General features: G+C 42.8%; 2 protein-coding genes across 2 annotated transcripts in view; both read left to right on the forward strand.

The window, feature by feature from the left end:
* Nucleotides 1-452: 452 nt before the first annotated feature.
* On the forward strand, nucleotides 453-6,010 carry cotl1 (coactosin-like F-actin binding protein 1). Its single transcript, XM_083893952.1, has 4 exons — nucleotides 453-747; nucleotides 3,006-3,088; nucleotides 5,446-5,603; nucleotides 5,889-6,010. The coding sequence occupies exons 1-4, from the start codon at nucleotides 671-673 to the stop codon at nucleotides 5,997-5,999; spliced, it is 429 nt and encodes a 142-aa protein (XP_083750078.1). The 5' UTR covers nucleotides 453-670; the 3' UTR covers nucleotides 6,000-6,010.
* Nucleotides 6,011-17,955: 11,945 nt separating this feature from the next.
* Nucleotides 17,956-22,360, forward strand: part of plcg2 (phospholipase C, gamma 2) — a 35,165-nt gene continuing 30,760 nt past the window's right edge. Inside the window, exons 1-4 of the mRNA XM_083894345.1 lie at nucleotides 17,956-17,987; nucleotides 20,330-20,473; nucleotides 20,597-20,875; nucleotides 20,966-21,403. Of these exons, the coding sequence (XP_083750471.1) occupies nucleotides 20,336-20,473; nucleotides 20,597-20,875; nucleotides 20,966-21,403 (855 nt within the window). The 5' untranslated portion in view covers nucleotides 17,956-17,987; nucleotides 20,330-20,335. The remainder of the gene's footprint in view (nucleotides 17,988-20,329; nucleotides 20,474-20,596; nucleotides 20,876-20,965; nucleotides 21,404-22,360) is intronic.

Here is a 22,360-nt window from a genome sequence, read left to right on the forward strand (position 1 = left end):
TTTTCAAAAAAAAATTCAAAATTTGATACTATTTCGTCCAAAATTTGAAAAAATAAATAAAGTTTTCAAAATGTGTCCAAAATGTCATTCTATACTGTCGTCCAAAATTTGAAAAAAAAAATGTTGTCCAAAATTTTACAAAAACTTCATACTATACCATGTCGTCCAAAATGTGATTTTTTTTTTGGGGGGGGGGGGAAGGTTCAAAATTTGACAAAAATGTCACACTAAAAACCTTTATTTTGAAAGTCCGTACCGGAAACCTCTCGCTGTCTCGCTGTCTCGCTTGACGGCAGCCCCTTAAAACGCCCTCCCTCTCTCTCTTTTGCTCGGTGTGTTCCGGCCTCGCTCTCTCATCACCGCCGTCCTCACACAGTGCAATCATCCAGGAAATGTACCGAGTCGCAGCAGAATCCTCCGCCTCATCCCGTTCACTGTGACCGGCTCCGCTGCTGCTGCTGCTCCGCCGCCGCCTTCGTGCTCTTTTTTTTGGAGGGAAACCCGCAGTAGGAGCGACGTCACTGGGTGCAGTTTATCTGATGCTCATCACCAGCCGGAGAAGTTAGCTGCTTTGTCACTGTGGAGCTATAGCGCCCCCTGCCTTTTTCTTTTTCTCCCCTCCTGCCAATTCTTTTTTTTTAACACTTTACTGCCCGCGGTCACCACAAACATGGCAACCCGCATCGATAAGGACGGCTGTAGGGTCGCTTACGAGGACGTGAGGGACGACACCACGGACTCCAACTGGTGAGTGAGGCGCGATGATGCTGCACCAGACCTCGTTAAGAAATGACACTATTTTACCGTGTTTTGTGTCGATGTGCAAAACGTCGCGCGTCACACACTCGAGCCGTGGTTTATTCAGGTTCGTCACTGTGTAATAGTCACTTCGGCGTGAATATGACGCGTCGAGCGAGCTGTTTTTTGTGCTTATTTCGCGTTAAATGCTTCCCCTTCGCACGGACCGGTCGCCGCCCTGATGCTGCGCCGCGCCGCGCAGGAGGCATCCGAACAAAACTAGGCGTTTTTCTCATGTAAAAATACGAAGAGCTCTTACGTCACAGTGTGCGCCGAATGAAAGACGAGCTTCTTAAAATGTAAGTCACGATCATCGTCGTGTTTTTCACTTCACGCAAGTGTGACGCAAGGACACGATAACGTTAAATTGATGATTTTTTTTGAACGTAGTTCAACCTGCTTTCCACCAATTCGCCCCGCATCTGAGACGTTCGTGTGTGTGTGTGTGTGTGTGTGTGTGTGTGTGAGATTATGATTATATCACAGTGATGAAAACAGAACGTGCAGTCTCACTGATGTGCGTGTGCGCGCGTGCGCGTGTGTTGCTCAGTAATCAGGCCCAGCAGGGCAGAAGTAATTTCCTTTGTCCTGTATTCACAGACGGATCACGTCATCTTCGTGACACTTCCACGCTGTGGCCGCCGCACTGTCACGGCCACAGCGTAAAGTGCTCCTGCGTAAAAGTGCTCTGCGTCGTTTACGCAGGAGCCTGTCGGAGAGAGAACTCTGCGTCGTCTCCGGCCGCCAAACTATGAATACGTCACATCTTAATACGCAAACTACTAATGTTAAGACTCTAAATGTACGGTGGCCCTGAGGTGCGAAACACAAACGCAAAACACAAAACACGAAAACATTAATTCGCAACGCAAACACAAATCACACAACGCAAACACAAATGCAGAAAACACAAAAACATTAACTCACAACGCAAACACAAATCACACAACACAAACACAAAAGCAGAAAACACGCAAACACAAATCACACAACGCAAACACAAAAATATTAACTCACAACGCAAACACAAAAGCAGAAAACACAAAAACATTAACTCACAACGCAAACACAATGCAGAAAACACAAAAACATTAACTCACAACGCAAACACAAATCACACAACACAAACACTAAAGCAGAAAACACGAAAACATTAACTTGACGCAAACACAAAAGCAGAAAACACAAAAACATTAACTCACAACGCAAACACGAATCACACAACGCAAACACAAAAACATTAACTCACAACGCAAACACAACAGCAGAAAACACAAAAACATTAACTCACAACGCAAACACAAATCACACAACGCAAACACAAAAACATTAACTCAACGCAAACACAAGTCACACAACGCAAACACAAAAGCAGAAAACACAAAAACATTAACTCACAACGCAAACACAAAAACATTAACTCACAACGCAAACACAAAAGCAGAAAACACAAAAACGTTAACTCACAACGCAAACACACAGGCAGAAAACACAAAAACATTAACTCACAACACAAATCACACAACGCAAACACAACAGCAGAAAACACAAAAACATTAACTCACAACGCAAACACAAATCACACAACGCAAACACAAAAGCAGAAAACACCGTGTGTTTGTGTTTTCTGCTTTTGTGTTTGCGTTGTGTGATTTGTGTTTGCGTTGTGAGTTAAAGTTTTTGTGTTTTGTGATTTGCGTTGTGTGATTTGCGTTTGTGTTTTGCACCTCAGGGCCACCGTACTAAATGGCTCGTTTCTCGCCTCAAATGGTCGTAAAACTGCGTTCCGGGACACTGTTTCAATGTTATTCAGCTACAACAACAACAACAACAACAACAACAACAGTCTTTCTCCCTCGGACGCCATTGCTCACTGTAGCCAGAAGCACAACCTTAACCTTGCGTAGCGACCCCTACTGATCGGGCGGGAAATTGCAGCGCGTGTCCGTCACCGCGACACAGAACTGTGAAGGCTGGAGGGCGTCTCCGTGGTTACGCCGTCGGAGAAGTTTACTGACGTTCGCGCTATTATCGCGCTATTATCACGCTCATTGTGAAAAAGTGCTTCAAACTCCTACGTTTGTCTAATAATAATAATAAAGAAACGTTTTGTTCGTACACCTATAGCACGTTTTTACGCAACTTAACGTTAGTGATATTTCCTCTTGTTCACGCGCTGCTTCTTCTTCTTCTTCTTCTTCTTCTAGGGCTGTGTTTAAATACGAAGGCTCGACGATCGTACCTGCAGGTCAAGGCACCGACTATGAGGAATTCAAGAAGCTGTGCACAGGTAAAAAGAGCACATGTTAATCTAGTGTGTGTGTGTGTGTGTGTGTGTGTGTGTGTCCGGCACTCTCACAGCAGGACGCTAATCTTTTAAGACTCCGTCATCTCTAACCCGTTGGTCCTGAGCTCTGCGTGACTAAGCCGTGAAATCATCCGACACAGTGTGTGTGTGTGCGTGTGTGTGTGGGGGTGTGTGTGTGTGTGTGCGTGCGAGCGCTACACTGATTAATTGCTTGTATCGATTTAATTTTAAAGTTTAATAATGATGTGTGAAGTGATTTTAGCTCACAGGGACACAGGAGCTGCTGGTCCTCTGCTGCCTCGTGTGGTCACTTTGTGTCATTTGACTAAATCCAAACGAAGGATTTTAAAAGCTGAATTCACTAAAATCAGTCATCATAAGTCAGTGATGGAGGCAGCAGTGGATCAACAACTCCTGTGAACTCCTGTGTTGCTGTGATGTTAAAATCACTGGTTTACTCTATGGACTTTGGTGCAGGGAGAGTGAGTGGTTTATAAACGTCAATTTACACAAGGAAAAGTCTGTCTCACTGTGACATAAAGACGTGTGCATGTGTCTAAGATAGTGCAGACTTGTTTTAATGTTGATTTTATTCAGTATAAAAGGTTTAATTAACAGGAAACTGAAGTTTATAAACCACTCACTCTCCCTGCACCAAAGTCCATAGAGTAAACCAGTGATTTTAACATCACAGCAACACAGGAGTTCACAGGAGTTGTTGATCCACTGCTGCCTCCATCACTAACTTACAATGACAGATTTTAGTGAATTCAGCTTTTAAATAAGTTAATTCAGACTTAACTCAGTGACACAAAGTGACCACACGAGGCAGCAGAGGACCAGCAGCTCCTGTGTCCCTGTGAGCTAAAATCACTGGTTTTCTCTATGGGCTTTGGTGTGGGAGAGTGAGCGGTTTACAGACTTCACTTTCCTGTTGTTAAAGATGTGACCGTGGTCTCAGGTCTAAATGCTCAGGTTTGGTCTCTGTTCTGAAGCTGTCGTCTTTTCAAACGTTCGCCCTCAGGACTGATCTCGTTCACCTCACATTCCTGTTGAAATAGCTCATTTATCACTGTGCTTTACAACAGCTCTGCTGCTGCTGCTGCGTCACTTCCTGTTCAGAGATGACACACACACACACACACCTCTCTTGCTTTCCTTATTTAGTGTTGCAGTAGTAAGAAAAACCCGGGTGTAGGAGGAGCTGAAGCTCTAAGAGAAGAGATGGTTTTGAAATGTGAATATTTTCATGTTTCTGTCATTTTTCAGCTTCTTAAATGTGAATATTTTCACGTTTCTGTCATTTTTCAGCTTCTTAAATGTGAATATTTTCACGTTTCTGTCATTTTTCAGCTTCTTAAATGTGAATATTTTCACGTTTCTGTCATTTTTCAGCTTCTTAAATGTGAATATTTTCACGTTTCTGTCATTTTTTAGCTGGAGCTGCTGGTCCTCTGCTGCCTCGTGTGGTCACTTTGTGTCACTGAGTTAAGTCTAATATTAAATATTTTAAAAGCCGAATTCACTAAAATCAGTCATTGTAAGTTAGTGATGGAGGCAGCAGTGGATCAACAACTCCTGTGAACTCCTGTGTGCTGTGATGTTAAAATCACTGATATTCTCTATGGACTTTGGTGTGGGAGAGTGAGTGGTTTATAAACTTCAGTTTCTTGTTAATTAAACCTCTTATACTTAAGAAAATCAACATTTAAACAAGTCTAGAATATTCACTGTCAGACAGACTTTTCCTTGTGTAAACTGAAGTTTGTAAACCACTCACTCTCCCACACCAAAGTCCATAGAGTAAACCAGTGATTTTAACATCACAGCACACAGGAGTTCACAGGAGTTGTTGATCCACTGCTGCCTCCATCACTAAGTTACAATGACTGATTTTAGTGAATTCGGCTTTTAAAATATTTCATTTAGACTTAACTCAGTGACACAAAGTGACCACATGAGGCAGCAGAGGACCAGCAGCTCCTGTGTTCCTGTGAGCTTAAAATCACTGGTCTTCTCTGTGGGCTTTGGTGTGAGGAGAGTGAGTGAACCGAGTGTGATCAGATGACCGAAATGACAATGATGGGCGTGGCCACAGGGCGGTGTGCGACACCTCACAATATGCTCTGTGCTTCATGTCGTCCGATGACCTAAATATCTCACACACACACACACACACACACACACACACACACACACACACACACACAAATGTGAACCTTTTCCAGTTCCCGTCATCTTTCAGCTTCTTAAATTGCCGCGTCGTTCCGCGTCCGCGTGGGCGGAGCCTGGCGTCCGTGTTTTTCAAGCTCCTCTGACTCCGCCTCTTCTCCCCTCAGACGACACCCGCCTGTACGCCTACGTCCGCGTCATGACGGGCGACGCCATGAGCCGACGCGCCAAGTTCACGCTCATCACCTGGATCGGCGAGAAGGTGAACCCTCTGCAGCGCGCTAAGATCAGCACTGACAAGACGCTGGTCAAAGAGATCGTGCAGGTCAGTGTGTGTGTGTGTGTGTGTGTGTGTGTGTGTGTGTGTGTGTGTTGTTAGCTAGGTTGCTAACCGATTGGTTCCTTTGGCGTCAGTCTGGTCGCCGTGGAAACGTTGACGCTGTAAACGACAGGAGAAAAGTCGATTTACGGCTTCTTTTTTTAATTTCACAGACAATTAATCTGTTTTTTTATTATTATTATTATTATTTATTATTATTATTATTATTATTATTATTATTATTATTAATAATAATAAATAATAATATTATTATTATTATTATTTCTGCAGAACTTTGCCAAGGAGTTCTGTGTGGATGACCTGAAGGAGCTGAAGGAGGATTACATCATCGAGGAGCTGAGGAAGACGGGCGGAGCCAACTACGACGCTCAGGCCGAGTAGAGACGTGCCACGGGGAGGGGGCGGGGTCAGGGGGCGGGCTTTATGGGGTGGTTGGGGGTGGGGCTTTGGTGAGGGGTGGAATGAGTCGGGCGGGGCTGCTACCTCTTGGGGAGAGGGGTGTTGCAGGATGGAGAGGAGAAGGGGCGTGGCAGGATGGGGAGGAGAAGGGGCGTGGCAGGATGGAGTGGAGAGGGGGCGTGGCAGGATGGGGAGGAGAGGGGGCGTGGCAGGATGGAGTGGAGAGGGGGTGTGGCAGGATGGGGAGGAGAGGGGGCGTGGCAGGATGGGGAGGAGAGGGGGCGTGGCAGGATGGAGTGGAGAGGGGGCGTGGCAGGATGGGGAGGAGAGGGGGCGTGGCAGGATGGGGAGGAGAGGGGGCGTGGCAGGATGGAGAGGAGAGGGGGCGTGGCAGGATGGGGAGGAGAGGGGGCGTGGCAGGATGGAGTGGAGAGGGGGTGTGGCAGGATGGGGAGGAGAGGGGGGCGTGGTTTAAGTTTTACTTCCAAGGTTAGCGTCAAGCGAGTGTCGAGTTTCACTCAATCCTAAGCGAAACCCCTAACCCAGACGGGACTGTAGGTGGCGCTGTAACGTCGCGTTTCAGCAAAAAAAAAAAAAGAAATAAAAAATCTTTTCACGCCGACCGACGTTTAATGGTCAAACGAAGACGATGAACGACGGCCGAGCGAGAACTCGGAAGTCACGTGACGTCATCCTTTTCCTGAAGTCTCCGTGTGGGCGGGGCCTCACAGAACTCGTCCTCTGACCTCTCCTCGGTCGACTCATGGTGTCGTCATCATCTCCTGTGCTGTGCTTCATCATCTCACTCACACTCGTCCTCACCTCGACTGAGCCTGTGCGGCGTTAGCGTTAGCGTTAGCGTGCTCATGAGGAAGTTTCCGCGCAGTGGAGGATGTGGTGGAGTTTAAAGGCTTTGACTTCACTTCCTGCAGCAGACGTCAGAACATCAGCTCTTAGTCGTTATACACTGGAAAAAAAAAAAAAAACCACGAGGAAAAGATCTCCACTTCCTCCACAGGGAAAAATGAAAATGTCCGAAAATTCCGCCTCAACGCTCACGCTCACTAAAATATGGCTCAGCAGATTAGCGTGAGCGCTGACACGTCTGATTAATGAGAACGCTGACGCGGCGTATTAGCGCGAATGCTGACTGCGGATTTGCGTGAACGTGATGCGGCAGATTATCCCAACACGGCGTATTAGCGTGAATGCTGACGCGGCAGATTAGCGCCAACACGGCGTATTAGCTCAAACTCTGACAGTTAGCGCGAACGCTGACTGCCGGTTAGCGTGAATGCTTACTCTGCATATTGGTGCAAACGCTGACTCTGCGGATTAGCGCGAACGCTGACTGCAGGTTAGCATGAACGCTTACTCTGCAGATTAGCGCGAACGCTAACTCGGCGTATTAGCGCGAACGCTGACGCTGCGGGTTAGCGCGAATGCTGACGCTGCGGGTTAGCACAAACGATGACGCTGCAGATTAGCGCGAACGCTAACTCGCCGTATTAGCGCGAACGCTGACGCTGCGGGTTAGCACAAACGCTGACGCTGCGGGTTAGCGCGAACGCTGACCCAGCGGGTTAGCACAAATGCTGACACTGCGGGTTAGAGCGAACGCTGACGCGGCGGGTTAGCGCGAACGCTGACTGCGGATTAGCGCGAACGCTGACTCTACGGATTAGCGCCAACGCTGACTCTGTGGATTAGCGCCAACGCTGACTCTACAGATTAGCGCCAACGCTGACGCGGCACATTAGCATGAATGCTGGCGCGGCAGATAAGCGCGAACGCTAACTCGCCGTATTAGCGCCAACGCTCACGCTGCGGTTTAGCGCTGACGCGGCGGGTTAGCGCGAACGCTGACGCTGCGGGTTATCGCGAACGCTGACTGCGGATTAGCGCAAACGCTGACTCTGCGGATTAGCGCCAACGCTGACTCTGTGGATTAGCGCCAACGCTGACTCTGCAGATTAGCGCCAACGCTGACGCGGCACATTAGCGCCAACACGGTGTATTAGCATGAATGCTGGTGCGGCAGATATGCGCGAACGCTAACTCGCCGTATTAGCGTCAACGCTCACGCTGCGGTTTAGCGCTGACGCGGCGGGTTATCGCGAACACTGACTCTTGATTTTTGATGTTTGGAGATCTTTTCCTCAGGGAGAATCCATGAAAAACTGTAACCTACTGTGTTTGACTGCCTTAGTCTCCCATGGAGAGAGGGGCATCATGGGAGTCTGTGGACACTACACTGTGATTGGCCGTCCTCCTGACATGTGACTGGGAGTCATCGTCACAGCATGAGCCTGAGCTTTTCCTCCCAGAACAGACAGGAGGCGCCATTTCTCGGTCGTAGCATCTTTATCCGATTAATTTAAACTCCTCCCACCAAAAAAAGTTTTTTTTTTTTTTTTTTTTAATCTTAGGGGTTTTATCTTTTTGATTTTATTTTGAAGAGCATTGATATCCTGAAACATTTAATGAAAGAGATTTTCAACAAAAAAACGAGGAAAAACTGGCACAATATCATTTCAAAATAAAATGTTAATGTTTTTCTTTAACTTCTCTCTGCGTCTTTTTTACTGAAATGTGTGGTCGGGTTCAGTGTCTCTGTCCTCAGTGTCTCTGTCCTCAGTGTCTCTGTCCTCAGTGTCTGTCCTCAGTGTCCTCAGTGTCCTCAGTGGACCATGAGCTCATGGGAAAACCTCGTCTCCAGTAGCTCAGGGGCTCCTGAGGGTGTTTCCATAGAAACCGCGCTGCACCGGCCGCAGTTTGCCGAGGAAAACAAAGCGCTGCGTCTCCATGAACTCGTCACGGTGTGAGTCGACCATTTCTGTTCAGACTCATTAGGTTTTAACCTGTAAAAAAATAAAGTTAATTTTTGATAATAATACTTAACACTTCCTGCTACAGAAACATCCTCTGTTTCATGAAACCACTCACTCTCCCACACCAAAGTCACTCACTCTCTCGCACCAAAGTCACTCACTCTCTCGCACCAAAGTCACTCACTCTCCCACACCAAAGTCACTCACTCTCTCGCACCAAAGTCACTCACTCTCTCGCACCAAAGTCACTCACTCTCTCGCACCAAAGTCACTCACTCTCTCGCACCAAAGTCACTCACTCTCTCGCACCAAAGTCACTCACTCTCTAACACCAAAGTCACTCACTCTCTCGCACCAAAGTCACTCACTCTCTAACACCAAAGTCACTCACTCTCACACACCAAATTCACTCACTCTCTCACACCAAAGTCACTCACTCTCCCACACCAAAGTCACTCACTCTCACACACCAAATTCACTCACTCTCTCACACCAAAGTCACTCACTCTCCCACACCAAAGTCACTCACTCTCACACACCAAAGTCACTCACTCTCCCACACCAAAGTCACTCACTCTCCCACACAAAAGTCACTCACTCTCCTCACACCAAAGTCACTCACTCTCCCACACCAAAGTCACTCACTCTCCCACACCAAAGTCACTCACTCTCCCACACCAAAGTCACTCACTCTCTCACACCAGTCACTCACTCTCCCACACCAAAGTCACTCACTCTCTCACACCAAAGTCACTCACTCTCCCTGCACCAAAGTCACTCACTCTCCCACAACATAGTCACTCACTCTCTCACACCCAAAGTCACTCACTCTCCCACACCAAAGTCACTCACTCGCCCACACCAAAGTCACTCACTCTCCCACACCAAAGTCACTCACTCTCCTCACACCAAAGTCACTCACTCTCCCACACCAAAGTCGCTCACTCTCTCACACCAAAGTCACTCGCACCAAAGTCACTCACTCTCTCGCACCAAAGTCACTCACTCTCTAACACCAAAGTCACTCACTCTCTCGCACCCAAAGTCACTCACTCTCTCACACCAAAGTCACTCACTCTCCCACACCAAAGTCACTCACTCTCACACACCAAAGTCACTCACTCTCCCACACCAAAGTCACTCACTCTCCCACACAAAAGTCACTCACTCTCCTCACACCAAAGTCACTCACTCTCCCACACCAAAGTCACTCACTCTCCCACACCAAAGTCACTCACTCTCCCACACCAAAGTCACTCACTCTCTCACACCAGTCACTCACTCTCCCACACCAAAGTCACTCACTCTCTCACACCAAAGTCACTCACTCTCCCTGCACCAAAGTCACTCACTCTCCCACAACATAGTCACTCACTCTCTCACACCCAAAGTCACTCACTCTCCCACACCAAAGTCACTCACTCGCCCACACCAAAGTCACTCACTCTCCCACACCAAAGTCACTCACTCTCCTCACACCAAAGTCACTCACTCTCCCACACCAAAGTCGCTCACTCTCTCACACCAAAGTCACTCGCACCAAAGTCACTCACTCTCTCGCACCAAAGTCACTCACTCTCTAACACCAAAGTCACTCACTCTCTCGCACCCAAAGTCACTCACTCTCTCACACCAAAGTCACTCACTCTCCCACACCAAAGTCACTCACTCTCTCACACCAAAGTCACTCACTCTCCCACACCAAAGTCACTCACTCTCCCACACCAAAGTCACTCACTCTCCCACACCAAAGTCACTCACTCTCCTCACACCAAAGTCACTCACTCTCCCACACCAAAGTCACTCACTCTCCCACACCAAAGTCACTCACTCTCTCACACCAAAGTCACTCACTCTCACACACCAGTCACTCACTCTCACACACCAGTCACTCACTCTCCCACACCAAAGTCACTCACTCTCTCACACCAAAGTCACTCACTCTCACACACCAGTCACTCACTCTCACACACCAAAGTCACTCACTCTCTCACACCAAAGTCCATAGAGAAAACCAGTAAGCCACTCCTTGTGTCTGCAGAGGCGGCCATGTTTTTACTCACTTTAACGAAAAACCTGAGCAGTGACAGTGACGTCGCTCTCTGTTCAAAGATACGACACCATGAATTACCCAGGAAAGGTGTTCAATTACAGCTGTGTGTGTGTGTGTGTGTGTGTGTGTGTGTGTGTGTGTGTGTTCTTGTACTTGCAGCATACTGAGGACCAGTGAGGGGTTTTTAACCAACAAAGTGAGGTCATTTTTACCAAGTGAGGACATTTTGGCCGGTCCTCACTTTGTTTTCATTCAAATCACTTCCTTAGGTTGTAAACATGCTATACTCTGTTTTGAGGTCCTCAATTTGGTACAAAAACTCGTTTTCCAGCCCTGGTGTTTCACACACTTTTTGCTCTTGGGCTCCACCTGCAGACATGTTATGGTACTGCACCCAGTAGTTCTTTATAGATGTCATTCATGAAGTAGATATTTGTAATTGTGTTGATTTATAAAGTGGAAATGCTGGTCCTCACTTTGTCAGCACTTTTACCCGGTCCCCAGTATGCTGCAAGTACAATAAAGTGTGTGTGTGTGTGAGAGAGAGAGAGAGATTTTGGAATTCTAAGTAGATTTCGGAATTTTAAGTAGATTTTGGAACTTTAAGATTTTGATAAATTTTAAGATTTTGAAATTTTAAGAAGATTTTGGAATTTAATGTCGATTTTGGAATTTTACCTACATTATGGAATTCTAAGTAGATTTTTGGAAATTTACCTAAATTTTGGAATTCTAGGTAGATTTTGGAATTTTAAGTAGATTTTGGAATTCTAAGTAGATTTTGGAATTTTACCTACATTTTGGAATTCTAAGTAGATTTCTGAATTTTAAGTAGATTTTGGAACTTTAAGATTTTGAAATTTTAAGATTTTGGAATTTAATGTCGATTTTGGAATTTTACTGAAATTTTGGAATTATGAGTAGATTTTGGAATTTTAAGTACGAACTTGCACTGATCTGTGGAAATAATCACTGGTGTTATGATCAGTGTGTCTCAGTCTCACTGTGGCTTTAAGTAAACTGAGGAAGTGACACACGTCAGCTTAGGTTACTGTGTGTGTGTGTTGTGTGTGGTTGTGTGTGTGTGTGTCTTTTCACGACAATTTTAATTACTTTTAGTCAGTTTTATAAACATGGTAGTTTTTTAACTGTATGTTTTAGTTTTTTATTTCAGGTTTAGTCTTGGTTATTTCACACACACACACACACACACACACACACACACACACACACACACACTGAGAGCGTCAGCACTCAGGCATTTGGAGGTTCTGAGGTTTCTACGAGACAATTGTGCAATGTTCTCAAACAGAGGAGACACATGACTGAGTGTGGGCTGAGAAACATGCTGCTGCTGCAAGGAAGAGGAGGAGGACGAAGACGAGGAAGAGGAGGAGGACGAAGACGAGGAATGCAGGACGGATCCCGTCCATCAGTCTGCAGCAGGTCCAGGACCAGGACTCTGTCGTGACCGGAGCCACTGGCTTTGGTGTCGGTCATGTTGTTTTCATAGCTCCGCCTTAAAGTGGGCGGAGTCATCACAGCGTGGCTGCGCGAAACTGTGGTGACGCAGTTTTCGACGCGACACAAACTAGTGACAGTATAACGGTGTTTAAGTAATAGTGTTTTGTAATTTCACCTAGATTTTGGAATTCTATGTAGATTTTGGAACTTTAAAATTTTGGAATTTTACCTAAATTTTTGAATTATGAGTACATTTTTGAATTATAAGTAGATTTTGGAATTTTATGTAGATTTTGGAATTTCACCTAAATTTTGGAATTCTAAGTAGATTTTGGAACTTTAAGATTTAGGAATTTTACCGTAGATTTTGGAACTTTGAGACTTAGAAATTTTAAGAAGATTTTGTCATTTTAAGTAGATTTTGGATTTTTTTTTTGTCGATTTTGGAATTATAAGTAGATTTTGGAATTTTATGTTGATATTGGAATTTTATGTTGATTTTGGAATTTTACCGAAATTTTGGAATTATGAGTAGATTTTTGAATTTTAAGTAGATTTTGGAATTTTATGTAGATTTTGGAATTTTACCTAAATTATGGAATTTTACCTAAATTATGGAATTCTAAGTAGATTTTGGAATTTTACCTAAATTTTGGAATTATAAGTAGATTTTGGAATTTTATGTAGATTTTGAAATCTTAAGAAGATTTTGTCACTTTAAGTAGATTTTGGAATTTTCAGAAGATGGAATGTTTGTAGATCTTGGAATTATAGATAGATTTTGGCAATGAAAGTAGATTTTGGAACTTTAAGTAGAACTTGTAAGTGTTTTTAACTGGATGCAATGCGATGGTCTGTGTGCAGAACCATACTTGAGACTCCTTCCCGTCGCTGCAGACCATGATTCCATGATATCTCTTGCGTTTCTCGTCCAAACAACATCAAAGTTGTCAGTGCACACACTGGTGCTCTGCGTGAAGACTCAGCTGTTGGACAGTTCTGTGATCGTTGCCTCTGGACTGAGGATGAGCTTGTTCTTTGTGCAGGAAAAAAGCCTTGAGGTGAATTGTCCCCTGACTCGTGTCACGTGTTTGTGTTGCTGTGTTGCGTTTCCTGTGCAGTCAAACTCAAGTCTGACTTTTTACCTTATAGGGAGGTGAGTGAGAGGAGGAAGAGGAAAGAGGAACCGATTAGACTCACTTCTCCAGTCTGGACTCGTCCACCGCTGAGTCGAGTCAGAGCTGTGATGAAGCGTCTCTGTTTCCTGGATCTGTCTGTACCTGCTGCAAATTACTGTGAGGCAAGAAGAAGAAGAAGAAGCTGTTGTTCCTGGTGACTTTTCTCACCTGGAAAGCGACAGTCGAGGTTTTGTTCTTGGAAGTCGAGTGTTTTCGCGACGCAAAGAAAAACACATTTTTTAGCCTCGTACTAAAAGTTTGACATTAAAAAAAAAAAATCTATATATAAGAGAAAATGTGTTCACGTCTTTATCGTCACTGTTAGACAAGAGGAAGAGTGAAGTTTGTAAAACCACTCACTCTGCCACACCAAAGCCCACAGAGAAAACCAGTGATTTTAGCTCACGGGGGACACGGGAGCTGCTGGTCCTCTGCTGCCTCGTGTGGTCACTTTGTGTCACTGAAGTAAATCAGAATGAATAATTTTAAAAGCCGAATTTGACTAAATCAGTCATTGTAAGTTAGTGATGGAGACTTTGGTGTGGGAGAGTGAGTGACTTTGGTGTGGGAGAGTGGGTGACTTTGGTGTGAGAGAGTGAGTGACTTTGGTGTGGGAGAGTGAGTGACTTTGGTGTGGGAGAGTGAGTGACTTTGGTGTGGGAGAGTGAGTGACTTTGGTGTGGGAGAGTGAGTGACTTTGGTGTGGGAGAGTGAGTGACTTTGGTGTGGGAGAGTGAGCGACTTTGGTGTGGGAGAGTGAGTGACTTTGGTGTGGGAGAGTGAGTGACTTTGGTGTGAGAGAGTGAGTGACTTTGGTGTGGGAGAGTGAGTGACTTTGGTGTGAGAGAGGGAGTGACTTTGGTGTGGGAGAGTAAGTGACTTTGGTGTGGGAGAGTGAGTGACTTTGGTGTGGGAGAGTGAGTGACTTTGGTGTGGGAGAGTGGGTGACTTTGGTGTGAGAGAGTGAGTGACTTTGGGTGTGGGAGAGTGAGTGACTTTGGTGCAGGGAGAGTGAGTGACTTTGGTGTGGGAGAGTGAGTGACTTTGGTGTGGGAGAGTGAGTGACTTTGGTGTGAGAGAGTGAGTGACTTTGGTGTGGGAGAGTGAGTGACTTTGGTGTGGGAGAGTGAGTGACTTTGGTGCAGGGAGAGTGAGTGACTTTGGTGTGGGAGAGTGAGTGACTTTGGTGTGGGAGAGTGAGTGACTTTGGTGCAGGGAGAGTGAGTGACTTTGGTGCAGGGAGAGTGAGTGACTTTGGTGCAGGGAGAGTGAGTGGTTTACAAACCTCACTTTCCTGTGGGTGAGTCATCTTGTGAGTACGTTCACGTCTTTGTCTCACTGTCAGACAAATCACTTCTGATTTTGTACGTCAAAAACACCACTGTGTGTGTGAGTGAGTGCTCAGACCATAATAATCATAATAATAATAATAATCATCATCATCACAAAGACTGCAATTCATACAACTTTAAGTATGATGTATGTATATATATATATATATATATTTATATATATATATATATACATATATATATATGTGTTATATATATTCACTCTCTTCTTCATCATGGCCATCACAGTCACCGTCTCACACACACACACACACACACACACACACGCACACACACACACACACACACACACACACACACACACACACACACACACACACACACACACACACACACACACACACACAGAGAGAGCACATCTCATGCCCTTAAAAGGAGCTTTTTTTCAGCTGCCTCTTTTGTGCTTCAGGGGCTGCTCCTGCTCTTCAGCTGCTCCTGTGCACACTCTACTGGCGACACGTGGCATTACATTACCCGGTGACTTCACCTCCTTGTGTTTTTTTTTTTTACTGTTTGTAATAAATAATAGAAGTAAAAAAAAAACAAAAAACGACGAAATCGAACAGCAAGAGTTAACCGATAAAATAAGTAATAATAATTACAGATTATATTTCTGTGGAATGTCGGGGAAAGACCAACAGTTAATAGGTGTTTGTCCTCTGAGGTGAACAGTGATTGTGCAGATGGTTCGCCCCGCCCTGTTTCTGGTTGTTAGGCTCACCTGTGAGGGTGTTGTTGTTCTTGTCACGGCACGGCTCTGCTCCATCACTGACAGAACCTGGTGCCTGCTGTCAGGGGCGCAGCCTGTGATCAGGCAGGGCAGGCAACTGCTTGGGGGCCCCCCGAGCCGATAGGGGGCCCCCCAACCCTCGGAGCCACGAGGGCTGTTTTTAGTGAAATGTGCAGCCTCCTCCCCGTCCCCCTTTAAACAACAATGACATCTCAGTAGGAAACCCCCCCCCCCCCCAAAGGGGCCCCAGCTCACGTTAACCTGTGTGAAGTTATCGTTCTGCAAGTTGGAAAATGAAGAGGATTATTTACAGTGTAATGCATATCTTTTTTTACTCAGTTTATATGTTTTTGTTCAGTTATTTACAGTATTTTATTGTTCTATATATATATATGTATATATATATACATATATATATATATTTTTTTTAAATGTCTTTTTATTTCTCAAAAGAAAATGATTCGGATAACATATGAAGATACTAATCCTCAGTCTTACAGATTACAATTTTCTTTTGGGTATTATCCCCCCCCCCCTACCCTTAGAGGTATAAACCATCAAAAAAGGAAGAAAGAAATAATAATAATAATAATAATAATAATAAAAAAATAATGATAAAAAAAAAGGAGGAAATAAATAGTCAAAAGAAAAATATATAAGGAAAATATATAAGAAACAAAAAATAATAAAGAAAAAATAATTAAAGAAAAAAAAAAACATTTTTAAATTTGTTCTATATATTTATATTATTTTAAAATTTGGGTTCTTTACAGTGTAATGCCTTTTTTTTTTTTTTACTAAGTTTATATATTTTTTTTAAAAGCTATTTACAGTATTTTATTGTTCTTTACATTTATATTTTCACATACTTTTAAATGACAAGGTTTTTTCAGGTTATTTCATTCATTTTGAAAATGTTTTATTTTGAAGTCGTACATTTTCCGTTGGTGATGAACACTGGTTGGAAGGAAGGGCCCCCTGGGGATTTTTGCCCCGGGGCCCCTACAGACTCTAGAACCGCCTCTGCCTGCTGTTCTTTTTAGCTCCTGCTCTGACCAGGTTCAGCCGAGCTGATGCTAATGCTGATGTGACGTCGACAGGCCGACGGTCTGTGATTGGTCAGAGCGTGTCTCGTCAACCATGTCCAACTGTGGAGTAAAGTTAAAAAGGTTTAAAAATCCTTAAAAAAACATTGCGTGTATCAAAGCAAAATGTCTCAAATGTCCGACCAATCCGTGTCCAGCCGTGCAAAGGCGGCAAACAAACCCAAAACATGTGACCTCAGGTCATAACAATAGCTCACTTCATTCTGTCTTTGTCATCTGTGACCATATGTGACCATATGTCGCCACCTAGTGGCTCCCTCTGCTGCTGCAGCTTTAGAGGGAAAGAAGGGAATCAGCACTTAGATCAGTTTAACCCTAGAACACTATCGCTCAAATTCAAAATCATTGAATTTCACCATCACCATGATTTTTACCCGAGATAATAAATACACCCAATACAAAGTACTTGTCATCAAAATATATCAAAACATGACACATTTGAGTCGTGTTCTTTTATTTTAAACTGTGTCATGTCAAGGCATCATGAGGGGACAAATATAAAAATGCTCCAAAATTACTGGAAAATTTGGAGTTTGGGAACAAAAAAAATTCAAAAAAATAAAATAACAAAGATGAAAACTTGGTTTTCATGAAAATCACATACATTTATTTGCTCGGGTTATAAGACTTAAAAATCGACTTCCAAAGTCTACTTATAAATTCCAAAATCTACTTATAATTCCAATATATGTTTATAAATTCAAAAATCTACTTATAATTCCAAAATATATTTATAAACTAAAAATCTACTTATAAATTCAAAAATCTACTTATAAATTGCAAAATCTACTTGAAGTTCCAAAATCTATTTATAAATTCAAAAATCTACTTATAATTCAAAAATCTACTTAAAATTCCAAAATCTACTTATAATTCCAAAATCTATTTATAAATTCAAAAATCTATTTATAAATTCAAAAATCTACTTATAAATTCAAAAATCTACTTATAATTCCAAAATCTACTTATAATTCCAAAATCTACTTATAATTCCAAAATCTATTTATAAATTCCAAAATCTATTCATAAATTCCAAAATCTATTTATAATCCATTCCCTTGCATTTCCGATCCAAACAAAGTCAAAGGACAACTTTTCCCGCCTCTTGACGCCGTCGACCAATCACGATGTAGGCGTGGAACGAGCAGCTCGTTTCATTGGCTGATATCACCGTCGTCATCGTCTCGCACCCGGAAGTTTACGTCGCGCTGTAAGTGACGGCGGAATGACGTGACGGAGTCGTGTAAAAAAACAAGGTTTGTGGACACTCACGGTCATGTCGGACGTTTTATAAGCCCCGCACGAACGCTGCGCTCCACTTTTATGCGTGATGTATTTGTCTAACGTGTGTGACATTCGGCCATTTGGCTCAGCTAGCTTGTAAGATAAGTGCTGCTAGCAGCTAGCTGAGCGAAGCTAGCTGCAGTGTATGAGAGGAGCTAAGGTCAGCCCTTTTTAAGATAACTGTTCCCAATTTGGTTTCCTCGTGTTCACTATCACCTATATTCACATTACATATCTATTTACTGTCAGACTGTACTTTATATTTATGGAAATGATATGCAAATAGTCTATGAATGGTCTAGTTAGGTGCATCATTCACAGATAAAGCTAGACAGTATTTTACAAAAAGGTACAGTTTAATATGATGACTATTGTTCTTGTATTGTCCACTACAAGAATAACACACACATATATATATATATATGTATATATATATGTATATATATATATATATATATATGTATATATATATATATGTATATATATATGTATATATATATATGTCTATATATACATATATATATAAATACCACCTTGATTTAAAACTAATTCAACTGAAGTGTACAGTGCTCTTACAGACGACCGAACAATGGCACAGTCCATCTTTAAGGAACACATCGTTTTATGGGAAAAGTTTACTGTTCCTATTCTGAAATGTATATTTAAATCCTTTTGTGGCGCTTGTTTACTGCACCTGTTCAGTGGATGTTGTTCACCTTAGGGTTGACAATAATCAACTATTATTATCACATCACAGGCACAATTTCCTTCATGTAAAAAGTCCCCAAATGTCGTGGGAAAAAGTCAAAAGTAATAACAATAATGGATATTATCAATGGGTGTTGATTAGAGCTGCAACTAAGGATTATTTTCGTAATCGATTAATCTGTCCATTATTTTCTCCATGAATCGTTTTGTCCATAAAATGTCAGAAAATGTTAAAAAAAACGTCGATCAGTGTTCGTCAAACCTGGAAATGACGACGTTCTTGAACGTCTTGTTTTGTCCACAAACCAAAATGATTCAGTTTTAATGATTTCTTTGTTTATGTGGAGCAAAGAAACCAAGAAAATATTCACATTTAAGAAGCTGAAACAATCAAAAATCTTGTTTTAATCATGAAAAAAGCTTCAAACCGATTATCAAAAATAAATCGATTAATAATCGATTCATCGATTAAGCTTTTCTGGAGTGTTTTCATGTTTGTGTCATTTTTCAGCGTCTTAAATGTGAATATTTTCGCGTTTCTGTCATTTTTCAGCTTCTTAAATGTGAATATTTTCACGTTTCTGTCATTTTTCAGCTTCTTAAATGTGAACATTTTCACGTTTCTGTCATTTTTCAGCTTCTTAAATGTGAATATTTTCACGTTTCTGTCATTTTTCAGCCTCTTAAATGTGAACATTTTCACATTTCTGTCATTTTTCAGCTTCTTAAATGTGAATATTTTCACGTTTCTGTCATTTTTCAGCTTCTTAAATGTGAATATTTTCACGTTTCTGTCATTTTTCAGCCTCTTAAACGTGAATATTTTCACGTTTCTGTCATTTTTCAGCTTCTTAAATGTGAATATTTTCCCGTTTCAGTCATTTTTCAGCTTCTTAAATGTGAATATTTTCACGTTTCTGTCATTTTTCAGCTTCTTAAATGTGAATATTTTCACGTTTCTGTCATTTTTCAGCTTCTTAAATGTGAATATTTTCACGTTTCTGTCATTTTTCAGCTTCTTAAATGTGAATATTTTCACGTTTCTGTCATTTTTCAGCTTCTTAAATGTGAATATTTTCACGTTTCTGTCATTTTTCAGCTTCTTAAATGTGAATATTTTCACGTTTCTGTCATTTTTCAGCTTCTTAAATGTGAATATTTTCACGTTTCTGTCATTTTTCAGCTTCTTAAATGTGAATATTTTCATGTTTCTGTCATTTTTCAGCTTCTTAAATGTGAATATTTTCCCGTTTCTGTCATTTGTCAGCTTCTTAAATGTGAATATTTTCAAGTTTCTGTCATTTTTCAGCTTCTTAAATGTGAATATTTTCCCGTTTCAGTCATTTTTCAGCTTCTTAAATGTGAATATTTTCATGTTTCTGTCATTTTTCAGCTTCTTAAATGTGAATATTTTCACATTTCAGTCATTTTTCAGCTTCTTAAATGTGAATATTTTCATGTTTCTGTCATTTTTCAGCTTCTTAAATGTGAATATTTTCATGTTCAGCTCTAGTGTTGATTCATAATTATTATAAAATATTATATTTTGTATTTTTCTCCCTTTCTGAACACATACTACCACTGTGTGTGTGTGTTGACCCCGCAGAGCATCATGGGTAACGCTGAGAGTGTGGTGGTGCAGAAGCGACTGGCCCGCTTCCGCCCCGATGAGCGCCCTGTGATCGAGGGCGCCTTCAACAGGCTCCAGGGTGAAACTGAAGGGAAGACCCTGACGCTGGAGGCGCTGCAGGTCTGACCCCCGCGAGGGTTCTTGTGAGGATTTCTGAAGTGTGTCATCAAACGCAGTTTTTGTCTTCTGTGTTTAATCAGTTTGTGGGTTGTTTTTGTTTTTTTGTTTTTTTGTCTCCTTCAGGCCTCGATGTGCGGTCTGGCTCCAGACGCCATGATCCAGCGTCTCTACAGGTGCATGTGCACTATCGACCCCGGCCTGGCGGCGGCGACGGCAGCATCCGCAGCCTCTGGAGCCACGAGAGGCTCTGCTGCCCCCTCTGGTGTCGGTCGGGAGCAGTTGGTGGTTTTCCTGGCGGACGCGCTGCGCGGCACGGCGGAGGAACGGGCGCCGCTCGTCGTGGTCATGTCGCAGCGCGGCGCCGAGGCTGCGGCCGACGTCTCGTGTGAGCAGGTCGCAGAGGTCGGCGAGGTCTTCCATCTTCATCCTCTCTGTCACTGCTGAAGCTCTGCTGCTCTGACACTGCTTCTCCTTCTTCTGGCCTCTGCACAGCTCCTGCAGGACCTGATCTCTGCTGTAGTTCAGATTCTGGTCCGCAGGGGGCGCCTGCAGGGCTGGAAGCCTGACAGAATGGGTGACGGCTCCCTCGGAGTCAAACTCCTGGCAGAGCAGATGTGTTCTGAGCTAAAACACACAGGTGATAAACCACAGGATTTTACAGTCCATCCATCCATCCATCATCTTGATGCTGATACTAGATGCTGTTTCTCCTCCTCAGATGCGGGGGTCTGTGGTGTTTCCTGTCTGGAGGACTGGATCTTCAGGGTTCCTCAGGTGTCTTTGTACCTGGAGTTGTTGGTCGCTGAAGGCCTGAGTGTTTCCCTGAGTGGGCGTCCAGCTCCCACTCTGCTGCCGCCCTGCAGGGAGACGCCGTGGGACAAGCTGCACTGTCTGCTGGACGTCCCCACCCTCATGTTCCTGTCTCTGCAGGTCAGTAGACCAACTGTTTTATGTGTTTGTGGATTCTGAAATCATCGTTGGTATTTCCTAAAGTGTGTGACAAACCGGTTGTTTCCATCGGGTTCCACCAAATGTGAATATTTTCATGTTTCTGTCATTTTTCAGCTTCTTAAATGTGAATATTTTCGCGTTTCTGTCATTTTTCAGCTTCTTAAATGTGAATATTTTCGCGTTTCTGTCATTTTTCAGCTTCTTAAATGTGAATATTTTCACGTTTCTGTAATTTTTCAGCTTCTTAAATGTGAATATTTTCTCGTTTGTCATTTTTCAGCTTCTTAAATGTGGATATTTTCACGTTTCTGTCCTTTTTTAGCTTCTTAAATGTGAATATTTTCACGTTTCTGTCATTTTTCAGCTTCTTAAATGTGAATATTTTCACGTTTCTGTCATTTTTCAGCTTCTTAAATGTGAATATTTTCACGTTTCTGTCATTTTTCAGCTTCTTAAATGTGAATATTTTCACGTTTCTGTCATTTTTCAGCTTCTTAAATGTGAATATTTATACGTTTCTGTCATTTTTCAGCTTCTTAAATGTGAATATTTTCTCGTTTGTCATTTTTCAGCTTCTTAAATGTGAATATTTTCACGTTTCTGTCATTTTTCAGCTTCTTAAACGTGAATATTTTCGTGTTTCTGTCATTTTTCAGCTTCTTAAATGTGAATATTTTCACGTTTCTGTCCTTTTTCAGCTTCTTAAATGTGAATATTTTCACGTTTCTGTCATTTTTCAGCTTCTTAAATGTGAATATTTTCACGTTTCTGTCATTTTTCAGCTTCTTAAATGTGAATATTTTCATGTTTCTGTCATTTTTCAGCTCCTTAAATGTGAATATTTTCATGTTTCTGTCATTTTTCAGCTCCTTAAATGTGAATATTTTCACGTTTCTGTCATTTTTCAGTTCCTTAAATGTGAATATTTTCGTGTTT

This window comes from Microchirus variegatus, assembly GCF_963457635.1.
Source record: "Microchirus variegatus genome assembly, chromosome: 8".
Taxonomy (NCBI): domain Eukaryota; kingdom Metazoa; phylum Chordata; class Actinopteri; order Pleuronectiformes; family Soleidae; genus Microchirus; species Microchirus variegatus.